Source organism: Pleurodeles waltl, chromosome 7 (assembly GCF_031143425.1).
Source record: "Pleurodeles waltl isolate 20211129_DDA chromosome 7, aPleWal1.hap1.20221129, whole genome shotgun sequence".
NCBI classification, from domain to species: domain Eukaryota; kingdom Metazoa; phylum Chordata; class Amphibia; order Caudata; family Salamandridae; genus Pleurodeles; species Pleurodeles waltl.
In genome coordinates, this window is record NC_090446.1 from 205,786,363 (window position 1) to 205,813,191 (window position 26,829).

Here is a 26,829-nt window from a genome sequence, read left to right on the forward strand (position 1 = left end):
GCATGCAGCTTATTAGACCAACCACCACCCCTAGACAGGTTCTGCATCGTAGCACAGCATAGTCTTAACCAGGTTCCAAGGCCTTGTGTCTGCCACTGTACTTTTCTTCTTGCCGTGGCACTCTATCCCTAGTTGGATCTGGATCCTAGGACAGCCTACCCCTACATATATTCGGGATCCAAACACAGTCTAGCTCTTGATTTCTCCTGCTTCCAATGACCCCTCATACCTAGACAGAGTCAGAGTCCAATAGCAGTATTTTCTTAGAGAGGTTCTGCAAACTAGGACAACTTTTTGTACCCCCTCAGCAGGGTTAGCAATCTAAGACCAGCGACAGTGACCTAAAGATGGGTGTAGTACCCTTGGGGCCCACAAAAACATTAAGTGCAAGGGGTCCAGTGATTGGTGATCATTGCCCTGTGCAAATACTCTAAGAATGTGAACCATATGTTCATCAGAAAGGAGACCTTGGATAGCTAGCAAGAGATAGGGGACAGGGAAACACATTAAGAGGGGATAAGGAGATTACTAGGATGATATTGTCATGAATGGATCACAACTACAGAGAGTGTTGACTGCTTAGACCTCTAGACAATGACATGAAACTCATAATCTACGATCACACAGATCACCAACCCAGTAACCCTATTAGAATCAACTTAAACACTGTAAGTGATCCTACCTCTCACTCAGACACCAGGCCACATTTGCACAAACTAATATCTAAGAAAATAGTTGTACCTTCCAACCACATACAGTGTGCGGTCTACCAGGGCTGCCAGTAGATTAACTAAATGTTGCAGCTCATGCAGGTTAAGCTTGCTCTTCCCACACTGCATTGCAACTCTGTAATACACCCTGCACATAGACAACCCCAAAACTCATCACATGTGTTTGGATGACAAGTCGCAGTGACCTCTTTGGGAATATAGCCACAGGAAAAGCCCAAGATTCAACACAGTCCAACTCCACAAACGGCCCCAACTGATTGTGGCAGTCCATGACTGCAGGCTTTTATATCTATCAGTAAAAGCACTAAGAGGCCAAGTAGTTCATTGATGTGTGCATGTAAAAACATAATAAACAGCCTGGTGAATGAATTTCAGATTACAGCTATTGTCACATTGTGTTAATGACATCTCTGATTAATTCATAGGTGCACTGCCAGTGCCAACCATTTTAGCCCATGATCTTGATTTATTAGCACATTTTTTCCTCAATGCCTTTCCATTATCGGAATCCAACGTTTTCCTTCAGAAGCTCTAGCAGCATGCTTCTCAAGCAGTTGATGAGGCATGTGTTTTGATTCAGGCGCACATGTCTCTGTACTTGCTGCAAGTTAAATTCCACATAAAGATAAAGCTGGTCCCTTTGAAAACAAGCTCTAAGGTATATTGGTCATCTTCATTTGTGGGCCCAACCAACCTCTCATACCAATACCGGTCAAGTCCATGGATCTTCAGGGCATTGCCTCCTCAACCGACCTCAGTGTATTCATCAGATAACTGGTGGGTAGGCTTGCTCAAGGGCTTCATTAAACACTGGAATTATCTTCTGTTGCAGATCATGTGAGCTGTGAAAACTCCATTGATCAAGGTAGCGTTGTAGGTTTCGCTACTTGCTTTCGCCTTTTATTGACTTTTAATTTTCTGTTGTTTTAATGGTTCTCACTGATGATGTAGAAGAAATCTTAGTTCTGTCCCTCAAGGCAGAGTGATCGTCTATAAGTGATAGTTTATGGATTATGTTAATCAAAGTACTGGTAGTTTGACTCTAGAGTGATGCACTGAGAAGCCATTTTAGTGTGCATTCTTTTAGACTAATGACCGAAACCTCGGTAGTGTCAAGGTCAAATTGCATGTTTGAAGGATTAATCTGTCATTATATTGTATTTTAGAGTCCAAATTAATAGTCTGCATTTAATAATTAGTGGGTGCAAAAATAGATAAATGCAGTTCTGCTCCACACTGACTAAAATGCATTGACAAAAGTTATTTTGTTTAAAGTTACTGTAACATAAATACTAATTAAGATTTTTTAATGCTGAATTGATAGTTTGACTATTAAAATATGCTTTATTTCAATGTATTAATGTGATGTTTTAATTCACTCGCATTAGCTTAAGTGAGACCTGCAAGGCCCTGCCTTCGTGACTGTGCAGAAAATGTCAAGTCATCTTGTTCATGTGTACCTTTCTTTCAGACTCTGTTCCCATGAGAAGGCTAGTTTGGTAATATATGTCTATTGTTTTACACAGAGAGAGTTGTAAGAAAATGCACTTCAAAGGAGACCACCCTTGACTGTGGACTGGCAATTTAAACTTTGTTCCCATCTTGCGTAGTATACAGACCTGTATCATCACAGGCCTGGGAACCCATGTGAATGTTTCAAGTTGGACCTGCATGATCAATTTTGATTGGATGTTGCCTCTTCAACATCAAATGAACTGTTGCACTGACGAATCAGCTTGCCTTACATACTTTAACATTTTGATTTCCAGCTGGACTCAGATTATATTCATCATAATCCCCGAAGATGAGCAGCAGTACCCTTTCTTTCCTGTATGTTGAGCCCCATGGAGAGGTATTTTTCTCTCTGCCTTGCCCCTTTGAAATGCCTTGCTGAGACTGGGAGATTTCTCTCTAGAGTAAAGAAGAAGACTCTTGTCAGAGCTTCTGATATGCCGATGCTTTCCCTTTTTACTCTCCTTTTTCCCTATTTAGTTAGTGACCCGATGCCCAAGATTACCTTTTACCAAATTATTTTTGACATTTTTGTCTTTTGCCTGAAAGTATTCCATCCCCACACGTTTGTCCCTTATTGATTAATCTGTGTGGTTTTTCTTTCCCTAGGCTGAACGTTGACGATTTGAACTGCCTTAATGCTTATTAAAACTGAGCAACGTTTTTTCCCCATACATCAGGTTATTTTACTGATGTTCTGTATTGTCTTTGTTGAGTATGCCTAGTTCTATTAATGTTAGTCTGCCTAAATTTATTTTGACGCCTTGGTCAACCCTTGGTGATTCTGTATCTCTATAACTTTGACTTGATAATTGTCTACATGACTTTGAGCTTCAGTTTGTAAAAAGTCCCTTTACTTTATTTCCAACTGTAGTTTTCCTTGTATGGCCACATTGTTTATACTGTGTAATGTAATTGATGCCTCATGGTACCTGCCGGGTAGAGTGTCATGAATGGCTGATAGCAAGTGGTTAGATCTTGTCAGATGACTAGTGCTGGTTGACAAGATAAATTGAAAAGCAGGTGGTTATGCAATACTTAATTATGTTTCAAGTATCCGCATGTCATTACTGTACTACTACAAAACTTTACTGCCATCTTAGGCACATCCTTTCCTATAAATGTAACATAGTACATTACAGATTTGCCAGAATGTTATTTAAATTAAAATATGTGTTTTCTTTTCGTCAGCAATGAAGTAGGGTATTAAGGTTTCTTCTGCGGAGATATGTTGGTTTCTGTACATTGCCGAAGGTCTGCCAGACGGGCTTTTCTTGCCATTGTTCTAATGTGCGGGTAATTAGTGTTTACATCTCTCTAGGGTGTGGAGATAAACAAATGAGCATGTTTTACAGACAAAGCCATGGCAGGGGTAGTCACAACAAGCATTGCAGTGAGCAGCTGTGCGCAGAATCAGGGTCCAGACAAGCTAGACAATTAACACGTTCCTCGTTTCAATCAAAGGTGAATAAAATGAATTATTTCAGCTCAGTAACACAAATGCTGTTCTAATGGCCATGGGTGATGTGAATGGAAATACGTTGAGTGCCGTTAACACGTGCACCACTGTGCTCAGGGTGGAAAACATCCAAAGCAAGTTATGTTGGAACTAGCTTCAAATGGGGATTCTGTAAACGAATAAATAAAAAAAATGGGCTATACCAATTTGAGCCGCCACGTGTTTCAAAACACTCAGAGGATGCCATTCACAATAATGGAAGGGTCCGTTGCTGACTGTACACACATTTTGAATGAGAAAGAAGCTTTAAAAGAAAGAACATTGTAGCGGTGGTGCAGCCCACACCAAGAAGGAACGTTTTGATGAAAGTAATACTACTTTGTATAAATTCTAACAGAAAAGTGTATTTTTAAATCCCCAATTTCTGAAAAATAATAATGTAAAACTGGCATTTGTTTTGTTAACACCAGGAAGGATCATGTGGTGATAGAGTTGGAAGCTGCAAAGAAATGGCCTGACAGTTGGGGATTTCTGAGCTCCTCCTACCAAGAGGTAAGAATCGATGTTACCTTTAAACGGTGAAAACAAATTATGCATTTGAAAGTACTGAAAATTGTGTTTTCTTTTTTGACTAGAGAATGCTGTTTTGGGCTTTACTACACTTATTTTGTTAATTGGTTTTGTTATTGGATGGGAGTGTGCGTTCTGCATCAAACTTGTGGGTTTCGCCGAAAATGAGCTAATTCCCATCCGCCCTCCGCTGCGCTCCCCAACCTCATTTTTAGGTGGAAGCCTTGCAGACAGCACAGCTGGTTTGTTGCGAAAGACTTATTAGGGACATAGCAATAGATGACCAGGAAAGCAACTCTGCTCATTGCTTTCATTGACGTTTTGTTCTGTCACTCTTACTGTTTTTCTTTCTATTCAATGGTTTTATTTATTTTAGACCATCCATCAAGTCTTTGTCCCTCCCGCGGGGCATATCATATTTACTATATCTCTGACTGGCTGCTTTTATCTTTCCAGAGTGCCTGCTTCCCACGAACTTTTTTTTCACTTTCTAACAGACTCCAACAAGAATCCATGCGCCCGCCACCCCCGTTTTCCCACTCGGGACATAATAGTCGTCACTCACTTATTAGTGTAAAAGGCCATAGGCCATTTATTAGGACAGGATTGCAAACATAACATAACATAACATTGATATACACTGTAACTTCAACTTATCGACCTTTCAACCTCCCCCTTTGTACTCTCCCATTCTTCCTTTTTACTTAATTCCTCCAATCTTGCCTCCATGCCAGCATTCACATACATTCCCCCACAAATCCCTTGTTTCCTTCCATCCCCTGCCTGTCTCGGGCATCCCCCACTCTGTCATCCTTCACCTGTTTCTTCTTCTCCCCCTGGAAGGGTGGCCAGCCCGCATCTGACTCTCCACCCTCCCCCATCTACTGCTACTACTTTCCAACCCTACCCCAACCCTGGCATCCTCCCCCCTTTGCTCTTGCCCCATTACCCTAGAACCAATTCACTTTACCTTATTCCCTATGTAGGGCGGGTGGATGGCCAACTTGGTAGCAGCGCGGCAGGCTGTCACGGAAGAGGCCGTTCCTCTAATCTATTCCCCCTATATACTTCCACCCTTAGACTCTCCCCAACCTAGCCCCAGCCAATCCCTGTCCTGCTATGTCACTTCCCCTTTCCTGAATGCTCCCGTGGAGAGACTGTGTCTGCTCTCCACGGGGCCCTACATTCTTCCAGCACATCTCTTTTCTAATATTAAAAAATGTAATTTTCCACAACTTTGTCCTTCAAGCTGCTTTTATGTATGCCCCCACTTTTACACAGCTTTGCTCTTTGAGCCGCTGTATCATGCACTTTAACGCCATGTGGCTTCTGCTGCCGCCACATTGCTTGATCTCTGTTTGCTTCCCGCCCTGAACCACCATGGGGCTTCGTCCCACCAATGTCCTCTGTGTGGCTTCCTCTGCTGTCTTTGTAGCTTTCCCCCACCCTCCATATTGCTCTCCCTGCTGCCCTGCTGCTTCCCTGCCCTCTATACTTCTGCACTTCGGGCTGCTTCATCCATCAGCATTCTTTACCCAACCTGTGTTCTCCCTTTCCCCCCACACTCACTCACTCGCCTTACTTTTTGTTTTTGTTTATTGATCCAACTGGGATCACTTGTTTTCTAGATCTCATCCTCTTTCGTTGCTTCCACCAAACGATGCTTACCTTCCCCATGCTCCCTGTTTCCCATCACTCTCCATAAGCACGTCCATTGCTTTCCACTATCCCTTTCTGGCTTTTATTTTCCCTTAGCTGTTGGCTAATTGCGGGATGCATGCTACAACTAATGTCACTCAGCATTGGCAATCACTTCTTCATTATCGTTACAGTAACACACGACGATGACGGTGACGATGAAGTGATTGAGCGTTACCTGAATTTGAAAACCAGTGAAATGAATCTTGAAGTCCTCAAAATGTAAAGACTATGGTGGTCATTACAACCCTGGCGGACGGTGTTAAAGCGGCGGTAAGACCGCAAACAGGCCGGCGGAAAAAAAAATGGAATTATGACCGTCATCTGCCACTTCACCATTCTGACCGCCATGGCGGTGAAGACCGCTGGGCTGGAGATTGCGGTGTAGTGACTGTAGCGATTGTAGTGACGACCGCCGACGGTCACAGGACCCTGCATACCGCCATGGATCTCTGGTGGTTGGGAACCGCCATGAGATCCATGGCGGTAGGCACTATTAGGGGTCTCCCCCACCCCCGCTACCCCCCACAAATCCTCCCCCCACACCCACTCACCCACCCCCGCCACCCCCAAAGGTGGCACAACCCCCCTCCCCACACCGACCCCGAACATGCACATATACACACCCCTACATGCACACCCCCTAACATGCACATATACACACCCCTACACGCACACATACATCCCAACAACACATACCCGCACACATACAGACATGCACACCGTCCGACCCGCACACATTTCCCATACACACAACACCCCCCGCACGCATACAGTCACTCACTCACCCCCTCTACACTCTCACACGCACACCCCCATGCACGCACACAACACACAACACCCTCCCACCCCCTTCCCTAACGGACGATCAACTTACCTTGTCTGTTTATCCTCCTGGAGGGGACGGGATCCATGGTGGCAGCTCCGCCACCAGCACATCGTCACCAGAACACCGCCACAACGAATCATGGGACGTGATTCAGTGGGCGGTGTTCTGTTGACGTGGCGGTGGAGGTTGAGCAACCTCCACTTTCCCGCTGTCCGCTGGTATGGCTGCTGGCGGCTTTCCGTACGAAAAAGGACGGCGGGCTGCCAGCGGTCATAATACGTGGCGTGGAAGACCGCCACCACTGGCGGTCTTCAGCACGGCGGTACCTCGGCGGTCTTGCGAAAAGACCGCCGAGGTCGTAATGACCCCCTATGCGCTCTATTACCTAATTATGTAAAAAAACATTGCTGATTCAGAGCGTAATAATAAGACCCAGTTTTAACAAAAGAAAACAAACGAACTGCATAGCTCAGAATACATAATTTTGGTGAAAACGAGCAAGACTGGGCCAATTGCAACACTTTACGTTTCTGATTCAAACATAGACGACGATCACGAAGGAAAGGCTCATCGGAATGGAATCAAATATGTCGACATATTTTTCTAATTTGTAGGAGTCTTTTCCCACTGAGAATAATTGCATTGTAGCGCAGTAGCACACTCCTTACATCTCACCTAGTGCTTTTGGTGGCATCACGTCACTCATGAGAAGGACAAGTAAGCAGTCACATTTTGGTCAGTGCACCGATCGATGGCACACGAAACGTGAGAATTATTTTTTACATTTCTTTTATTAAATCCTGACATTCAGTAACACAAAAAATACTGAAATAATCACAGAAGTAAAGCGCTCCCATTCCCCACCCCCTCTTCGAACAGACTTCTTGCACGCAATCCTCACACGTGGATCAGTGCTCTTGCTCGTGACTTGATTTCATTATCAGAGGGATGCACCTCCTCAAGCATTAGGCCCCTATACACATTGCCCATTCCCCCCGGCCTTGCCAGGTTTCTGAGCGCATTACCTGCCCGTATAATCGGCTGTTCTCTGGTCATGCACCAGTCCATTCCCCTCTTCCATATTGCCACCGATAGTGGGAATTCCGCCCTCCAGTAACATGCAACATCCCCCTTGGCCAGTGTGAGATACTTCCAGAGAAGTGTCAAGCCATACCAGGACAGCTCTGTGCCATCTGTGACATACTAAAGAATAAACTTCAAGTCCCGCAGTTTCGGCTGGCTGAAAACGCACCCCAGGCAATTCAGTACCCCCTCCCAGAATAGGCGGGGGTTAGGGAACCCCCATGTAGTGTGCAGAAAGTCCCCAAAATGACTATGGCATTGGAGGCCTAGGGGCAAGGCAATAACTCCCATTCAACATAGCTTGTGGCATGTACAATAAGTCCTATGTAAGTTATTCAGTTGGATTACATGCAGATGAGCAGAGATCGCCACCCCCACCGGGGAGGCGCAAGCCCCTGTCCAGTCATCGCCAGACAGGGCTCCTAGGTCTTGTTTCGAGGTGAAGCATAGTTCCGTGAATGAGTCAGGGTTGTTCAGCACTAGGGACGGCTAAATATGAGAAACCGGTGGTTGCCCAACTCATCTTATAGCAGTTGGCCTCAAGCAGATGAAAGTCAGGGAGTTTGTCGAAACCTACGAGGTGAGGTGGAGTGCATGCCACAATTGCAGATAGTGGAAAAACTGGCTGCAGTGGAGGGCATATTCTTCCTGCATATTTTGATTTAAGCGTCGTCCCTTCAAGCACGTCTCCCAAGATTGAAATCTCAATAGTGTCCCAGTCCCGAAAACCCAGCAGCTGCGCAACCTGCAGAAGCATGGTGCCCACCCACAAAGCTGTCTGGCCTGTCAGTCATTTATCCCAACCCAAGGCCTTCAAGGTCACCTGCCACATCAGGATCACCACTTTCGTCACCTGGGGAGATCTAGCTGGTTCGCTCCACTGTACAGGAGCGGTGTTATGTCCGTTCCCCATAGAGCCCACTTCTACGTTGCGTAAGCAAAGTTTCCCTGAGTATCAGCCACAATTTATTCACAACCACGAGTTGGAGGACCTATAGTCTCTCTCAATGTCTGCTGCTGCAACCTCACAGGTGTCCTTAAAGCATTTCACGAGTGCTATGCGAGGGATCTTATGGTCCCAAAGGAAGACTCTAACCATAGAATAAAGGCGAGAGAAGAAGGACTTAGGCAATGCAGCTGATAGAGAAGGCGGATGAGGGACACCATTTTAAAGATCATGGACCTTCTCTGGAGGGACAGCAGAAGGGCGGACCACGTATCAACCTCCATCTAGAGGCTGTCTATAAATTGTTTTATGTTCGTATTCCAGGACAGTGCAGCACCGGGTGTAACTTATACCCCTAAATAGTTAAATCCTATGCAGCTATTGGTATGTCAACTGCCCACTGCAGGTCTGACAGGTGGGCAGTGACAGGAAAGAAAACGGACTTAGACGATTTGCTTACAAGGCCTAAAGCCTTACATATCCTCAGTATTCGTATTATTTCCAGGCCCAAGGTCTTAGGACACATAAGAAAGATCATGCATCAACTTCATAAAAGAATATGAGATCGGACAGTCCTGGACACCATTCGAATCCTGACACCCGTGCGTCAAAGTGCAGCCACTCAGCCGGGATTTCTATCACAATTGCAAACAGCAGGAGGGACAATGGACATCCCTGCTGTGTAGCCCTCTCAATGGGGAACAGGTCAGACACTTTTGTCCCCAGCCGGCCATGTAACGTCAGGTCTGTGTAAAGTAGGCGACCATAAGCAATGAATCTGGGCCAAAGTTAAGCCGCTTTAGTGGAGCGAACAAGTATGCCCAGGTAATAGAATCAAATGCCTTCTCTATGTCTGCCAAGGGTATTGCCTCGGGACAGTTGAGCTGTGCCCCAAAGAAGTGGAATTATGCACCCTGCATATATTGTGTTGAGTGGCCCGTTGAGACATGAATCCTACCTGTTCAGGGTGGACCAAGGAGGGATTGCTAGGGTTTTGACCAGGATTTTCACCTAGACGTTAATCAGGGAAATAGGCCTGTAGGAGACACATTGATGAGGGGGCTTCCCAGCTTTCGCAATTACTGCGATTTCAGCCCGGTGGAAAGCAGTAGGTAACCTGACAGACTTTGTCACCTCTGTAACCACCCCCTCAAAGTCCGTGATCAGCATGGGCATGAAGGATTAGTAAAAATTTGCTGGGGAAGCCGTGGGTCACGGTTTACCAGATTGGAGGCCGGCCAAGGCCACCGTAACCTCCTTACCAGTCACCACCTCCTCCAGGGTTTGTCTATTGGGCACTATAATGACTTGAAGGGGCAGATCAGCAACAAATTGGGAGCTCAGAGGTTCTGATAAAGTGTTGCCATGCACGTACAGCGGCACCTAGTATTGTGCAAATTGTTGTGCAGTTGCCGCTTCTCCAGTAATCTTCTTCCCCTGTGCATTGCAGATATACAGGACTGGACTATGATAGGTAATAGCGAAGCATAGATAATGTAGGAGCTTGCTGGCCTTGTAAGAGCTTGACAACCTTGTTCACCCACTGTTATAAGCACAATTGTGTGGCAAGCCACATCGACTTTGCATTGTCTATTAGGAGTCCATGCACCCGGTCCCACGCCAGATCAAAGTCCCCTCCTTGTTAAGATGAGGGTCGGCAGCAACCCGCCCTTGTAGCTGACTGATTTGCAACTTCAGTTCTAGAATGCCATTGATTTTCCTGCATTTCTTGATGGTCAGGAAACAAATTATCTTTCCCCTTTAGGGTCGCCAACATCACCCCCAGAGGGTGTCCAGGGTGGACACTGTACACTGGTTCTCTTTGAGGTAGTAAGTCAGAGTGTCTCCGATATGTAAGTTTGGCATTGGGAAGGGACCATGCCGACAGGCGCCAGCTCATGGGGACAGAAGTTTGACCAGTTCAGAGGGAAACCAAGATTGGTGAGTGGTCAGATAGGCACTGGGGAAGAATCTGGGTATCCACCACTTCATGGGTCAATGTGGTGGTAACCAAAATATAGTACAGACGGGAGGAGATGTTGTGTGCCCCAGAATAGAATGTATACCCTGTGGATTTGGGTGAAACAGTTGCTAGGTGTCAACCAGCCCAGTGCTGCCAGAAGGGCTGCAGCAGCAAAGGAGTGGCACCCCACCCCGCACCCCCCTAGAGTGGTCCATCACCACATCTGCTACCCCATTCCAGTCCTTCCAAGTACCAACAGGCCCAGTGGGAGGTCTCTCAATAGTCTCATGATCAACTCAAAAAATGATGCAGTAAGTGGCGGTGGGGTGGAGACATTGATAAGTGTTAGCGGTCTTTCTCCTAAGGGGTGGGTTTCCTGGAGGAAGAGAAGTCGGCATGGAGATTTTTGCCCCCCCCCCCCCCCCCCCCAAAGACATCAGTTCATTTAACCTTGTCCAGCAAACCATTCACATGTCAAATGACCAGGCAGGTCCGTTGGGCTGTACTGTCGGTTGGGGCCATTTAAGTGTGATAAGCCCGTAGTGGAGGAGTCCATAGCTGCAGCTGCCCCAAACACACAGTCCACTTCTGCAAAACTCAGACTGAAAAAAAAGACCAACCAATAAACCCCCTTCCCCATACTTCAAAACGTTGAAGCATCTGTAGCTGAATGAGATGTCCAGGTGCACCAACAGGCTCAAGTAGAATCTACCACAACCTTTCATACTTTCCTACTTTAGTAACCCAGTTCCTTTCCAGTGCCAACAGCCACACTAGAACTGTGTGTTGCTAGCCATCAAGGGAGGCACTGTACCTCAATACATGCCTGCGCCCCCTGCCGTACCATAACCAGGAAGCAGTGTCCCACTGTCTGAGCCAAGGGCATCCAGTGGTCATAGTTCCAAAATGGTGCCGGGTGGAGCACCAAGTGCACTCCTCTTCCCGGTTTATGCCAGGACAGTCAGGTGGCTTATCATGTGGCTATGCCCAAGGCTCCTGCCTTGTCTCCAGAGGCCCCAACCAGAACCCTCAGGTCACCCCCTCTCATAGCATCTGCCGCCATTCTGTCCCTCCAGGAGGACTGCGAGTGATGCCAACTGTGGCCACGAGTTCCAAGATGTCCCGGTGGGGATCGTCCCACCCATTCGTGTGGACGTAGAGCCTCCCTTTCATCGGGCCATTGAAACACTTTCTCCAGGATGTTGAAGAAGTGGGTTTTCTTCTGATAGAGGACCTTAGGCTTTGCTGGCTAGGGCACTATATCACATATTCCCAAGTCTCTCAATCAATTCTTGGCAGCAAAAAAGGTCCATCACTGATTCTGGATGTGCTTAGTAAAGTTACAGAAAGTTTGGATTTTCTGAGATTGAAACATGACAGCTTCCATTGTACGCACATGTCGCGGGATCGCGTCTCCCTCCATGTAGTTCATTATGCGGGTCAACATTGAGCAGGGCGCCTCTGACTCAAAGCCCTGTGCGCCCATTGGATGACAAAACAGGGTGATAAGGACTCTGCTGGTATCCTCAACTGCAACCAGTGATCTTAGAACTTTTCTGAGGTGACCCCCTTGCACCCTGCAGGGAATCCCACAAATCAGAGATTGTTCCTTCTTGCTCTCTCCTCCACATCCTCCACCCACTCCGCCAGTTCCTTTGTCATGGAGACCAACCTCCTGATAGCCCTCTGCATGTTGCTGACATTATCCTCTGCATCGGAGATGTGGACCTTGGCTGCTGCTTTCCTATCCCCATCATTGCGTAGATTTTGATGCTATCCTATCCAAATCATTGTGTAGATTTTGCTGAAGCAGTGTAATGTCTGTACCCACGGTCCCCATTTTCACCCCCAAAGTATTGTGTCAATTGAACATTCGTCACCAGGATAACATTTGTAAAAACAACAAGTTTTAAAGTAGGTTGTATTCTGTAGGATAACATTTGTGTCATGCCCCTTGTGGTTGGACACCCCACCTCCCTGCGGCTTGTCCGTAGTGTTCTTGGCCACCTATGTAAACTTCTCTAGCATGCCCTGCTTTAACTTGTCTTGGGCATTGTGGGACAGGAGGGTGTGACTCTGCTAATCGATGTGGTGTGGGCCCGCCAGTCCCCCGGAACCTCCAGTGGCGACACATGCAACCCAGCTGGTTCCGAACCCCCATTGTCCAACAACCGTCAGCAGGAAGAGGGTGGGGACGGGGGTAGATGGGAAGGGGGATGGCCATATCACTCGTGCCGCCCCCTGTGTCTAGGCTGACCCTAGTTTGGGCGGGCCCAAAATGTGGGAACTCCAGGTCTCTGTACCGCTGGGCCTCACGAGACACTCCCCCAATAAAAGCCGGGCCTCACGGCTCCACCTCAATCCCAAGTGGTCAGTCTGCAGCTGGATCTCTCACAGAGAGTAGGGCACACCAAAAATCAGGCTGTCTGCCTCCAGTTCCTACAGCCCATTGTGTCTGTCAGATGCAGGAGGGCCTCTTCCCATGTTCCTCCGCATGTGCATCCATGAATCTCAAGTGATTTAGGTGGCTTGGCCGTCGAAGCACCAGGCAAGTAGAAGAGGGAGGTCTCAAGGCCCCCAGCTGCACAAGAGGGATCCTCAGCAGAGTGGGCGGTCCACGGCCCAGCGGCAAGAAAGTGGAAGGTAGGGGGACCCAGCTGCCTCGACGCCGGTGCGCCACAGGAGGCACCACAGCTGGGGCTCCCCTCATCTGCCACAGCATCTGGCAGGAATGGCACCCCCAGTTCCCAGCTAGGCTTCTCACCACGTGTCTAGGCCTTGACTGCCCCCTTCGGGCTGGCTTGGCCCACTCAGCTCCCCGATCTGATGGCAGGAGGCAACCACAGCCCTCTCCTCGCTGGAAGAATCCAGGTAAACCTGTCCGCAGACTGCCCTCTGTGCAGGCCGCCGCCTCACTGCCCTCTTTCTGGCTGGTGACGTCATCCCTGAGTCAGTGCATTGCTTGACCACAGCATCATCTGGCCGCACCTCACTTTCTGCCTTGCCCACAATCTTCAAGACCCCGGTACTGCAGTTCCCAGGCAAAAGGTGCCTGTCTACCCAACAGACAGACAGATGGCTGCAGAATCGGTAGGATGAGGAAGGATTAGCGGCAGAGGGCATTGAGCCCTTCTAACTTGCGACCACCATCTTGGATATTCCGGCCATGCATCAGAAGTGAGAATGATTGAGATGGCTTAGTTGGGGGTTGGAAATAGGGAGAGCTGGGTCAGCTTCTTGGTCAATTCAATCTTTAACAAAGTTCAAAAAAGTGTGATACTAATTATGACATGCAGTCCCAAAAACCTTTAAATTTAGTCTACAGAATGTATTATTTGAGATGCATTAGATGTAGTACATTACTCTAAATTAAGTTTCTTCTAATTTGTGGTTGAATAAAAGCTCTTCAAAGTTTTTGTGCTGGATTTGACTTTTTTGTGATTCTATAAATGTTAACTGTTGTATGGTGGAATGCACTTAGGAACATGGGAGAGAGGTGTTGTGAATCAGGGTCCCCGCACCTTGTATTGTAGCATAATTTTGATCAGATAATGGAAAATTTGAATTGAATAGGGGAGTCCATGAGAGTTTTTGTTGGAATCAAGTGTGAATTAAAAAAAGGAGATCCAGGTTATTTTCATTGATATTGTGAAATAGCCCAATATTTGGCACCAAAGCTGATGCACTGGTGAGCTACTGGCAGCTAATGGGAAACTGGTAAAGTCTACCTGGGGAGCATCTATGAGAGGTTGTTCGAGTATGGCTAGGTTCGTTTAGGTTATTCTTTTCCTTTTAATTTGGCCAGTGTAATTGTTAGACTTTGATTAATGGAGCAGGACAGGATTGGTACAGAAAACCTTCTGTAAGCACTCAGATCTTTATGCTTGTGTCCTTTCTTTGGAAAAGTAAAGGGCAGAAAAAACATGGAAATATAGCTTGTTCATCAATGGCAAATGTATTTACCTTCAATGACTTTAGATTGTGAATCATTGAGGTTAATGCATGCTGGGTAATTTTGAGCCCCCATGTAAAAAAAAATTAAAACTGAAAGCACACTACAACAAACCCACAGAGAAATCTTCAAATAAAAGATTTTGATAAGGTCATTCAAGGGAAGAGAGAATAGTGATCCGTGCTCACCTTTGTCTGTTGCTTTGTTTAAAATGTACACAGTACATCTATGGTCTACCATGATTTCATGCAAATTGTCTCCAATTTCTCAGTTTCTAAAAAACCTTTGTCTCCATTTCTTAAGTACTGTATTCATTGCTGATGGTTTCAGTAGAACTGCTTTATTTTCTTCAGTCACTTCATCTCGTCAAATCATCATCCAAAAGGACAAAACAGTCTTGTATAACATTCTTTCTGTAATGTTTGTAATGCTAATATCAACCTGTGTTTTGACAAATTGCCTGGCAGATGAGTGCTTGAACTGAGATAGAAGCAATCCATGCACATTTATCAGCCTATTTTTAATCTTACCATGTGCAATACAACCGTCGTACATTTTGCCTTTAATTAAATCCACAAAATATGTATGTTATTTTTTTTTAACAAAATCTTGAAATTAATGTGTACGACTTGAATTCCTGCTTGTTTTCAGTTTTCTAATGATGTAAGCGGATGCAAGAAGGAATCAAATCTTCCGGAACATTTGCAAGTTCGAACCACGTCTCCACTGGAAAAGTATATTAAGGTCTGAAAGCTGACTATATGATCTCACTGTTGTGTTATGGGTGTCTTATTAACTTTTAGCTGTGCAAGTAAAGAAGTGTCCTCAAGTTTATTTACAACTGACCTCTGATGTTGCATTCATTTAAGCATTTAATCAGGGAAGCAGTCAGATTTGAAATAAAAAATTGTGGGGTGTACAGACAAATCAAGGAATAACTAAGCAGTAGCGGCTCGCATGGTACAGAAGGGGCGGGCAGCGCACAGGGGGGAGGGAATAAACATGTATTCTTTTAAGTTAAAAAAAAACCAACCACTTACCTTCCCTCGCCGAGGCGGCCGCTTCTCTCCTTCATCGCCGGATGCTGCAGGCACAGGCTCCTAGCCTGCCCTGCACCCAATCCTGACGCTGCTCAGAGCAGCGTCAGGATTTGCTGGGAGCGTCCAGTCAGGGCGCTCCCAGGCAGACTGGGAGCCTGTGTAGGCTGTCTCCAGCCCAGCGACTGTGTTGCTGGGCTGTAGAGAGCATACAGTGCATGTGTGTTTGGCATGTGGCATCACCCCCGTGGCATCACCCCTGTGTCCCTGCCCCCTTTACCAGAAAACAATCATAAACAAAGTTTATAATCACTTTCTGGTAAAGGTTTTGCAGCTGCCACTGCTGGTGGAGTAGGGAGGGGGCAACGCTCCTCCACCCAAATGGAGGAGCCACCCCTGTAACTAAGATGTACCCAGTGATATCTGGCTCAAACTGGTCTGGGTTCAGACAGGGACGGACAAGGAACTTGGTCAGCCCTGGAAGCTCCTGTTATCGACAGTTAGTGAGGGACATTGTGACTCTTCTCAACTCGTTAGTTGCATTTTGTATTGTGAATCATCCTTTACTCTTAGCTTGGCTCTAAACTATGACCCATGCTTAAGAATCCATGTTGCAGTGGTTTAGGAGGTTCTTTTTAATTTGCTGGTATCTAGTGAAAAGGGATATTCCAGTTGTGTGCAATCCGCTAGAAGTCTCCACCGTTAGTAGTCATGAAAATATCTTGTATCGACGACTATTGATCTGACCTTTCATCAGTTTCTGAAAATTTAGAGTCCTTGTAGTCTCGGATATGTTGTTCGAATCACATGTACCAGATGCAGATAAGTCTGCTCATATTCAGTGCAGTAAATGTACAAGAATTCTTCCACTTCCTCAAGACTAGAGAAGTATTGGTTGGGGGTTTTCATGAACTCCTTCTACATCTACCATAATAACCTTTATGCTGGATTACCTTCCTAGCATTTAATGTACCTTTGAGTTGCCGTGAATGCCAGGATACAAGGAATAGAAAAAAGCTAGAGTCATCACTAGGTATGATCTCCTCTCCAATGGAAAGAATGTACTGTTCCTCTGGAATCACTCACACTAGAGATAAAAACACCCTTTTTGTCCCACTTTGGGGAAACAGAATTAACCTAGGCTCTTAGATTAACTAATTCTAAGTTGCAGCACTTCCAGATGGACAGGTGCCTGCTGAAACAGGGGAGTGACTCCTTCATTCCAAGGGAGATTCCTTCATTCTTCATTCTTCTGGTGCAGGCTGAAGACAGGCTGTCCTCTGAGGATGCATGACCGGGAAACAGTTGCAGTTGCTGGCAGGAGCTGAAGATACAATGTTGCAGAAGGCTTCTTTGTTGCAGTTTGTAGAGTTCCTGGAGGGTCCAGATGCAGTTTCTTCCGTGAGATGGTGAAGGAAAGGATGCCGAGGATTCCTGCTGGAGTCTTGCAGTCCGAATCTGAAGCACCTCCCAAAGGAGAGACCCTCAATAGCCCCAGGGATTGGTCAGCTAAACAGATAAGCACCTATCAGGGGACCCCTCTGACGTCACCTGCTGGCACTGGCCACTCAGATCCTCCCAGATTTCACTGCCAACTTGGAATCCAAGATGGCAAAACCCAGGGACCCTCTGGGGGTGATGGACAGGGGAGTGGTCACTTTGTCTAGTTTCCTGCCACAGCAGGGACTGGGGTCCCTGAACCGGTGTAGACTGAAGCATGCAAGGAGGGCACCAAATGTGCGCTTCAAAGCATTTCCAGTGACTTGGAGAAGCTACCCCTCCCAAGCCTGTAACACCTGTTTCCAAAGGGAGAGGGTGTAACACTCCTCTCCCAAAGGAAATCCTTTGTTCTGCCTTCCTGGGCTTGAGATTCTCAAGCAACAGGAGGTCAGAAACCTGTCTGAGAGGTGGCAGCAGCTGGGACTGCCTGGGAAACCACGGAAGGCTGGAAGGGCAATATTGGGAGTCCTCTAAGGAGCCAGGCTGCCAGAGTGCATGGAATCATACAACCAATTCTTGCAAAAGCCTTGCGGTATGATTCCAACATGGTTGATACCAAACATGCCTATGTTCGGAGTTACCATTATGTAGCTAGACATATCCAGACATATCCAGACATGTCCAGCAGACGTGTAAAATGGCGTCCCTGCACTCACAAAGTCTGGGAAAATGGTCCTGGAGGTTGTGGGGGCACCTCTGCTAGTGCAGGGGTGCCCTCACACACAGGTACTCTGCACCTTGCCCTCAGGGCTGGAGGGCCTGCTATAGGGGTGGCTTATAAGTGACCTGGTGCAGTGTAAATGGCAGTGAAAGGGTGCATGCATCTTTTCACGCAGGATGCAATGGCAGTTCATTTTCACGCAGGATGCAATGGCAGTTCTGCAGAAGCCTTTGCATGGGCTCCCTATGGGTGGCAAAAGAAATGCTGTAGCCCATAGGGATCCCCTGGAACCCCAATGCCCTGGGTACCTAAGTACCATATACTAGGGACTTATAAGGGGGTGCCAGTATGCCAATTGTGGGTGAAATATTGGGTTACCAGTATGCAAAAACCATAATTTAAGGGAGAGAGCATAACTACTGGGGTCCTGATTAGCAGGTTCCCAGTAGACACAGTCAGACACAATGACAAACAGGCCAAAAGTGGGTGTAACCAAGCTAGAAAGAAGCTACTTTCCTACATGGTTAGCATTCGCAATAATGATTTACAAGCTTTTATACACTTACGTTTACATGAATGACTCAAATAGTGAATTAAGAAGTCATTGGTTTATAGTACCTATGCCTATGCCAACGTATATACAATATCACAAATTCAAGTCAAGGTACTTTGGCTGACGATGTTTCGATCCCATAGACAAGTATCAGGATCATCCTAAGCCATAGTTCAGCTTGAGATTACAGAGTGCTTATAACCAAAAAAGGCCAAGATAAATCTGATTCACATCTTATATGAGTGAGAAGGCAATCAATGGAGATCAGAATCTCTAATCAAGTGCCAGTGCCATAAAGTAGTAGAGTGGAGTAGTGTCAGAGTGTAATAGAGTGTCTTAGATGGAGTGGCAGAGTGTCGTAAAGTGGAAAGGCATAAAGAAGAGTGAAGTGGCATAGAGTGAAGTAAAGTAATGTGAAGTTGCATAGAGAAAGTTGGGTAGAGTGTTGTTGAGCATAGTACATTGTTGTATAGTGAAGTGGCATAGAGGGTTGTGCAGTGCCATAGAGTAGAGTATCATAGATTGAAGTGGCATAGAGTGGGGTGGAGTGGCATAGAGTGGAATGGAGTGGCATATAGGGAGTTGTGTACGGAGTTACAGAGTAGAGAAAGTGTTAGAGTTTAATGGAATAGAGTGTCAAAATCTAGTATCATGGAGTGTAATGTCAGAGTGAAGTGTCATAGAGTGGAGTTGGGTGGTCTAGAGTGAATTGGCATAGAGTACAGTGGTGCAAAGTAGATTGGCGTAGAGTGAAGTGGTACAGAGTGCATTGGTTTTGAGTAAAGTGGTGTAGAGTGCATTGGCGTAGAGTGCACTGGTTTAACATGCAGTGCAGTAGCGTAGAGTGGTGATGTGTAGAGGGGAGCAGAGTGTGGTGGCACAGCATAGATTGCAATGGTGCAGAGTTCAGTAGTGCAGAGTGCTGTGCCATAGAGTGATGTAGTGAATGGTAGGGAGGAGTGGTGCAACGTAGAGTAGACTGATGTAGAACGCAGTGGTGGAGAGCAGTGATGCAGAGTAGAGTGGCGTAGAGTGTAGTGGCATAGAGTACATTGGTGTAGAGTGCAGTAGAGTGGCCTAAAGTTGAGCGGTGCAGAGTAGAGAGGAGTATAGTTCAGTGGCTGAGTGCAGTGTTGCAGAGTAGAGTGTCATAAAGGGCAGTGGTGTAGAGTAGAGTGGCATAGAATGCATTGGTGTAGAATGCAGTGACGTAGAGTGATGCACAGTAGAGAAACGCGGAGTAGAGTACAGTGGTGCAGAGTAGAATAGAGTTGCACAGAGTGCAGTGGCAAAAAGTAGATTGCTGCAGAGTTGAGTACAGTGGTGAAAAGTAGAGTGTTCCAGAGTAGAGCACAGTGATGTAGAGTGCAGTAGCATATGGTGGTGCAGAGCAGATTGTAGTGGCGCTGGGTACATTGGAGTGGCGCAGGATAGATTGGACTGGCATAGCATAGAGTGGAGTTGCGTAGATTGCAATGGCATAGAGAAGATGGCTTCAAAGTAGAGTGAAGTGCCCTAGAGTGGAATGGTGTAGAGTAGATTAGAGTGCATTGGTGCAGAAAAAAAGTGCAGTGGGACAAAGTACAGTGGCGTGGAATTCAGTGGCAGAGAGTGCAATGTTGCAGATTAGAGGGTCATACAGTACAGTGGTGTACTGTAGAGTGGCATACAGTGCATTGGCATGGAGTGCTGTGGTGCAGAGTACAGTGGCATAGAAAGCAGTGGCCTAGAGTGCCGTGGTGCAGAGTAGATTGGCATAAAGTGCATTGGTTTTGAGTAAAGTGGCTAAGAGTGCACTGGCAGAGTGCAGGGGTGTAGTGTACATTGGTTAGAGTAGAACAGCATAGATTGCAGTGGTGTAGTGTAGAGTGCTGCAGAGTAGAGTGGTGTAGAGTAAAGTGGTACAGCATAGATTGCAGTGGTGTAGAGTAGCACAGAGTGGAGAAAAGTGGCATAGGGTAGACTGTTTCAGAGTAGAGTGAAGAAAAGAAAGGGAAAACATAATATACTTCAATGTGCTTAAGTATGTAACAATAACAACAACAAAAATAATAACGCTAGGCATAACGACCCAAAATGAAATATGGCTTCTCCCCGTTAGCCAAGCTGTAATCAAGCCTTTCATTACCTAGATAAAAAAACATTAAGCATAAATGTTAGAAAAAGCTACCCTGTTAATAGCTACATTGTTGTGTGAAAAGGTAAAATCTGGGCTCAATCTCGACTTCACTGTTTCACCAACTGGTGTGATCTTAGGCAAATACAAATATTGTGTTTCACAGAGTCTCCTTTCCAGCCTGCAGGCATCAGGCTGAGTGGGACTCTGTTTCCTCTTTAGATCTTCCTCATTGTCCTGCAGCTCCTCTTGAAGGCGTCCTGCAGTGCTCCTCTTCAAGGTGGCAGGTGATGCAGACAGCAGACTTCAAAATTGTTTTCTCCCTTTATTCTAATGTGCACCCTTAATGCCCAAAGCTGTAAACAGGACAAACAAAAGGGCAGAGGGTGCAGGGGGCCTCCTGACTCACCTGTATTCTGTGACCATCATATTGGAGGATGGTCAGTACAGGGCTATTATAAGTAGCGCTTTTGTGCGCTAATGGTCCTCTGAATAATAGAAGCAAGGGGGGCATTATTTTGTCCCCTTGTCCCCCCACCCTCCAAAATCTGGGAGGATACATCCCCCACATCCCTGCTTCCTACACCATGTGAATGGATCTCCACTTTTTCCTCTCACGCACGTCTGTCACAGGAGGATGATGTCTACAGGGCTTTCACAATACACCTTTAATTTGTGTCGTGCACCAGACGTAAACTACTAAAACATCCACAGTTCACCTGTGTCCTCGCCTAGCTTTTAGCAGTGGAATATAAAGAGTTGCAATTTGAACTTGTTCCCAGCAACAGAAAAGTCACAGCGCTGCCAAATGTACCACCATTCTGACATGCAATATACACTTAAATCTCACGGCTTAGCTAAATATAGAACATTTTCAATGCATGTTTGTCAAGGTTTTCAGCATACACTAATGTCCCAGTGCTAAGGGCTGACCTCACAAAACGCACCCGGGTCTGAACCTTTATCTGTCAAGATCTCTCCCAGTGGGTACCTATTCCTACCTGCACCGTGCCGTGCACCAGCTCCCAGCACTGAGCATTCATGAAACTGTAGAAAGACCCTCCTCTCCTGATTAACACTGTGCAAATGTGTGCACGAAGCTCTCTTATTGCACCTCTGCACACACCCCCGGCCTTATCACCGTAATTAACAACAGCCGCTGCTAAGTTGACACAACCTGTGCCACAGGTTTGGGATAACTGGTGTGTTGTATAGTTGAATAGCTGGGCAGTGGAATTTTACCATCTTTGAGAGTGGTTAATTGATGTTTGTCAATGGAACTTTAAAGAAATGTACTCCTTTGGCTGGAAAGTAGTAGCATTTGTTGACATCTCTAAAATAAACAGCAGAACACAACTTAATAACACTCTGAAAGCAGCATAGCAGACAATCTATCATAACCGTTAAAAAAACAGTCGAAATAGAAGCAGCACAACAACCACAGTATCACACAACATCACATTACAATAATGCAGCACAAAAACCAACTCTACCCAAAATGCCTCTAAACAAATATGCACAAACCTTCTTGGCACACATTACCACCGCCGGGAAAACGGATTTCATACTACAGCGGTAAAACATGTTTGCACAAAGCACTCGCTTGAAATACAACCAAGGACTGTAATAATGCCAATCAAAAATATTTTGTGATCATGTCCAAAATGATCTGTTTTCAAATCGTGTGCACAGCGCACTACTCTGCACTGCTAAATCGAGCTTTCACATTTTAAATCCAGTACTGTAAATTTGGTATCTTGCTCCTCCAAATGTACATGGTTATCCCAAAGAGTTTGGTTCAGTTCACTCAAAGACCGGAAAATACTGAACTCTTTTCAAACTCTATGCAGGAGATGGCAGACCTTCAAAATGCACGCCAATCTTAACATCCACATTTCATTGCTGCCTCTATACAGAGGCATTTATGCATTCTCCCATGCACTTCTATGCCGGCTTGCAGTGAGACTTTTCAGTGACAGTATGAGGCATGCACATCTTTACTGCTCAACTAAATCAGTGTTTCAACGCACCTGCTAGAGACCTGTGTAACCTACAGCACGTTAGAATCTTTAGCGACTGAATCTTCCTTCCATCCTAATAACAGTGCCATAATAAGTACCACTGAGTCAGGATTTGTTTTTAAATGTCTATTCTCCAGTGGCACTGGCCACTGGGTAGTTATTTGTTGGTCAGGGTCTCCATAGAAAATGTTTTTTGTGTTGCCAATAACTTTGGCACCATTTGACGAATCTGCAAAACTTTTCCAAAAAGTATTTTTTTGGCTACTTTGTGCATGGAAAGTTTGGTGGTGATCCGTTAAGCGGCGGCTGAGAAAAAAATTGGGGTTCTAAAATACTCATTTATTTACCATACTTCTTTAAGAAGTGCTACCGCAAAAACTGCTGAATGGAATTAAACCAAATTTGGCAGAAATCCAGATCTTGATCCGCAGATTGGGCTTTTTGTGATTTGGTGCAAATTAATTTGCTTTTGAGCAATTAAGGCCCCCAAATGTTTGTATATCTGGACAGTTGTTTTCAAGGGACACTTGTGAGAGCCCCTCAAACCCAATTTTTAAAAATAGGGTGCTCCGGGTGGCCCAGGGAGCTTTTTTTCCTTTGGACCGTCTCGCTCCTGGGGGAGTCAAACTCCTGTGGGAGCGAGCTCTCTGATTGGCTGCCATCAACATGTGAATAATGTTGCTGGCAGCCAATACAGGATTTGGGGACTTAGTTCCCCACCCTGAAGTGACATAAAAGAAAATAATATAAAGGGGCAGTGTATGGATACCCTGCCCCCTGGCCAAATTGAAAAAATAAAACTAATTTTTGCAACAATCCCTGATAAAAGGGCTGCCTGGGGCTGCATTCTATAACTTAGAGGAGGGGTGCCCGCAGCCCCTCTCACTGGCTCATTTTCGGCCTCAGGGACCCCATCCCTAACATACTCATCGGATTATGTCATCATAGAAGTAATCAATTATGTCATTTGAGGTGTCATAATTGATGTCATAAATGATGTGATAGAACTTTATTGAAGAATTTAAACAATGGGGTTGAATTTTAGTCCTAATGAAAGCCCGAGACTTTGTGAGGGGCATGAGAAGGGGCTGAAACATGTCTACTTCTTCTAGGGTAGAGGGATAGTAATGCATCCCCACAAAACTAAGCTTTTTAAACTTTTTAATCTGACCTGTGGTACCCAAAATAAGGGCATAGTGGGGTAACCACTAGGTAGTTTTATATATACGTATTGCCCATTAGGTCTAGAGCTTTATTTTAAGTGCTCCCTGGAAATGGTTGAACCCACCCTGGGTTTTAGGAACCAAGGTGCGACCCGATGATGAAGCATGACACTAATACGGTCTGTGAGGGTCCAAAATAAAAACATTTAATATTTTTTCAGGTAAATCTAAATGAGACCATCAAAAACATTTTTAGAATAACTTCAGACCTCAGGGAGGTAGGATACCTTCGTTGCTAGTCATTTGAAAGTAACCTTGCTGGGATTTACAAGTGTTACAATTATTCAGCCATCTTCTGCCCTTTGAGCCTGATAGGGTTAATTGCATTAACGTGGCCTGTGCGTATTATGTGCTGGTTGACAGTTCACACCGCTCTGGCTGCCACTATTTCAGTCTTGGCTTTTTTTCAAGACAAACGGGTCCTGCAGTCTTGCTTCAGAAACCTGAACAAAGTGTCCTTCATTTCTGTTGAACTTCTGAAGCAATTAACATGCTCTCAAAATCTTTCGGAGTCCTTTGGAAAATGATTAAACTGTCTCGTCTGCCATCTGGATTAAGAGAGGCAGTGCAAGCTTGTTCGGTCCTACAGGAAGAATGCTGAGCCAAAGTAGCAGAGGAACATACAGTACAAGTGTTGCGTTTACAGTATCTTTTTTCACCCCAGGCTGTGCTGCTTCCTAGCTCTGTGATCCATGTAGTCTGTGCTGTCTCTTGATACGAATCCCAGACTGTGTCATGTAAGGGGTATTTGTATTCTGTGAATTTTTGTCCTGTGCCCCGATGCGTATCTTGTGTGGTGAGACATTGCTTTCCCTCCGCACCCCCCGCAAATAGTGAGAGAACAAAGTGTAATTCATTTTTTCATTTAAAAAAAGCGCCCGTGCAAAGAAAAGGTGCTGCGAAAAGCTGATCAGTGACCGAGCTAAAACTGATCAAGGGGTGGGGGAAATGGGTGAGTACAGGGACTTGAGAAGGTGACTTGAAAGTCATTATCCATATTAGAACAATATGACCTTGTACGATAGGGATTTCTTTGACAATGTCAGTGTCAGAAATTAGGTTATTAGTTTGGGAAAGAGAAGCCCAGCAGGCTTAATAAACACAGACTGGTTAGGTTTGGTACTTAAGATGGGCAGGTTCTGATCGGTACTGAATACCTGCACTTCTTTATGTTGAAAGAGAGTGGAACTACACTTCTCAGCACTGCAGCAGTACATTTAACGGGAGAGCACCGGCACTTCTAAAGAGCAAACAGTCACTCAGGGTAGTGAGTACCAGGATTTCTCTATTTCCATTTAAAGCACTTTTTAGGTCACAATACAGTTGTAAGAGAACCTCTGCTTATTCACTGGTATTTGTGCCACAAGCAGCAAGCGTCTCCCAAGAAAAATGCATATTACGTCCAATCAGGACCAGGTGACATTAAACTTGGGAACTCAACAAAGTAAAAATCTCAGCGAATTTTTAAAATAATAAGAAAAATTTAAAAGAAAACAGACACAACAGCGATTGTAATCAGGCAAGATGGGTTTAACGTTTTAAAGCAGAATGGTACAAATATGCCCATAGGAGCAGTCCTTTTCAGTTTGTGTGCATTACCTTAAATGGCCACTAGAGATCGGTCTTTTACCAGAAACGATAAAAAGGAATGTCACCAGGAAAACGGGTTTTCCTCACAGAGGCTAGAAGATCAGGGCCATAGTAATTAATCTTCGATATTCAATTCGTTTCAATATTTCTGGTGCTGTTCTTGGGGACCAAAATTACAGACCCCACAATAAAGAGTAAGACAGGTCTATTTTTCTGTCCCCATGCTTCCTCCTACAACCAAATGTCCAAACATTTATTTTGATGCTTGGAAAGAAAATGCTGGTATCTCTTAGCAGAAGGGGCAGTTTTATGTTATGTGGCAGGCAGGCAAATGAGCGTGTGTGGTCCTGCTTTTTTGGGCCCCCATAGTACTTCGGCATTACAGGAGATGCTTGTGCAGCCCCTTCTGTAATACAGATAGCATCAGTGCACATGTAGCCTCAGCGCTACCCTAATGGGGTATTCCCTTATTTGCATGTGGGCATGGCAGCAAGGATCTAGGGGAAACACCTTGTGCCTGTACCCATGCAATATTAAGGACGTGCTTGCAGAATCAGAAAGGCTGCCAGGAGGCACACTGAGTGTGCATCACCCAAAGGTGGCGCACCATCATTGCACCCCCGAGGATGCCCCTCCGGAGTGAGGAAAGGGAATCCATTGGACACCCCCTCCCCAGTCATCTCTCTGCCGGTCGGTGCACTTTCTCACTGCATCTGCCTGTTGGTGGATCTCTGCCTCCCTTGAACATTCAAGACCCCTGCAATGTGAAAGGTGGACCTGTTGTTTTAATTAGTCAGTCCATCTTTCATTAATGCACTGACCTGAGGACAGCGAGAGTTTGTAGCCACCCTGAGTGCAGCACATTATGTGTAATAGGGCACAATGTCCCAGCCTGTGCACCTTGTTAAAGATGTGCTGGGCATAAACTGTGATAGTGTGCCAGTTACATAAGGAGCCCCTCTCACTCCCCCTCTCCGGTCTCTCTAGAGCCAAGTGTCTCTGAGGGTCCAATCTCAAGAGGTCAGCTGGGCCTTCTGAAGAGGTAGGAGCCCTTCATTATTTTGTGTCCCTGTACTGTCTTTGTGTCAGCCTTTTGTGTCCCTGTAATGTCTTTGTGCTGCCTTTTGTGTCCCCGTAGTGTCTTTGTGTCTGCCTTTTGTGTCCCTGTGACAGACAGAGGAAACTAACCACTTGAGCCCTGAAGAGCAGGTATCAGCCCTGGGAGCCATAAGGAGTGTTTATCCGTCAGCCCTCTTTCTCCAGCAGTCAGTAAGAATCTTTTCTTCCAGATGTTTATTTCAGGAATGTTCTGAACTGTTGGTGATGAGATACCAATCTTAACTTGTGCATTAGCCAGTGGCCGGAAAATCCCCTATACCATAACC

The 26,829-nt window shown here is 45.7% G+C and overlaps 1 protein-coding gene across 1 annotated transcript in view; it reads left to right on the forward strand.

Annotated features, from left to right (window-relative positions):
• Nucleotides 1–26,829, forward strand: part of CIMIP1 (ciliary microtubule inner protein 1) — a 111,499-nt gene that overhangs the window by 35,424 nt on the left and 49,246 nt on the right. The window contains exons 2-3 of the mRNA XM_069201965.1: nt 4,173–4,254; nt 15,395–15,487. Coding sequence (XP_069058066.1) covers nt 4,173–4,254; nt 15,395–15,487 — 175 coding nt within the window. The remainder of the gene's footprint in view (nt 1–4,172; nt 4,255–15,394; nt 15,488–26,829) is intronic.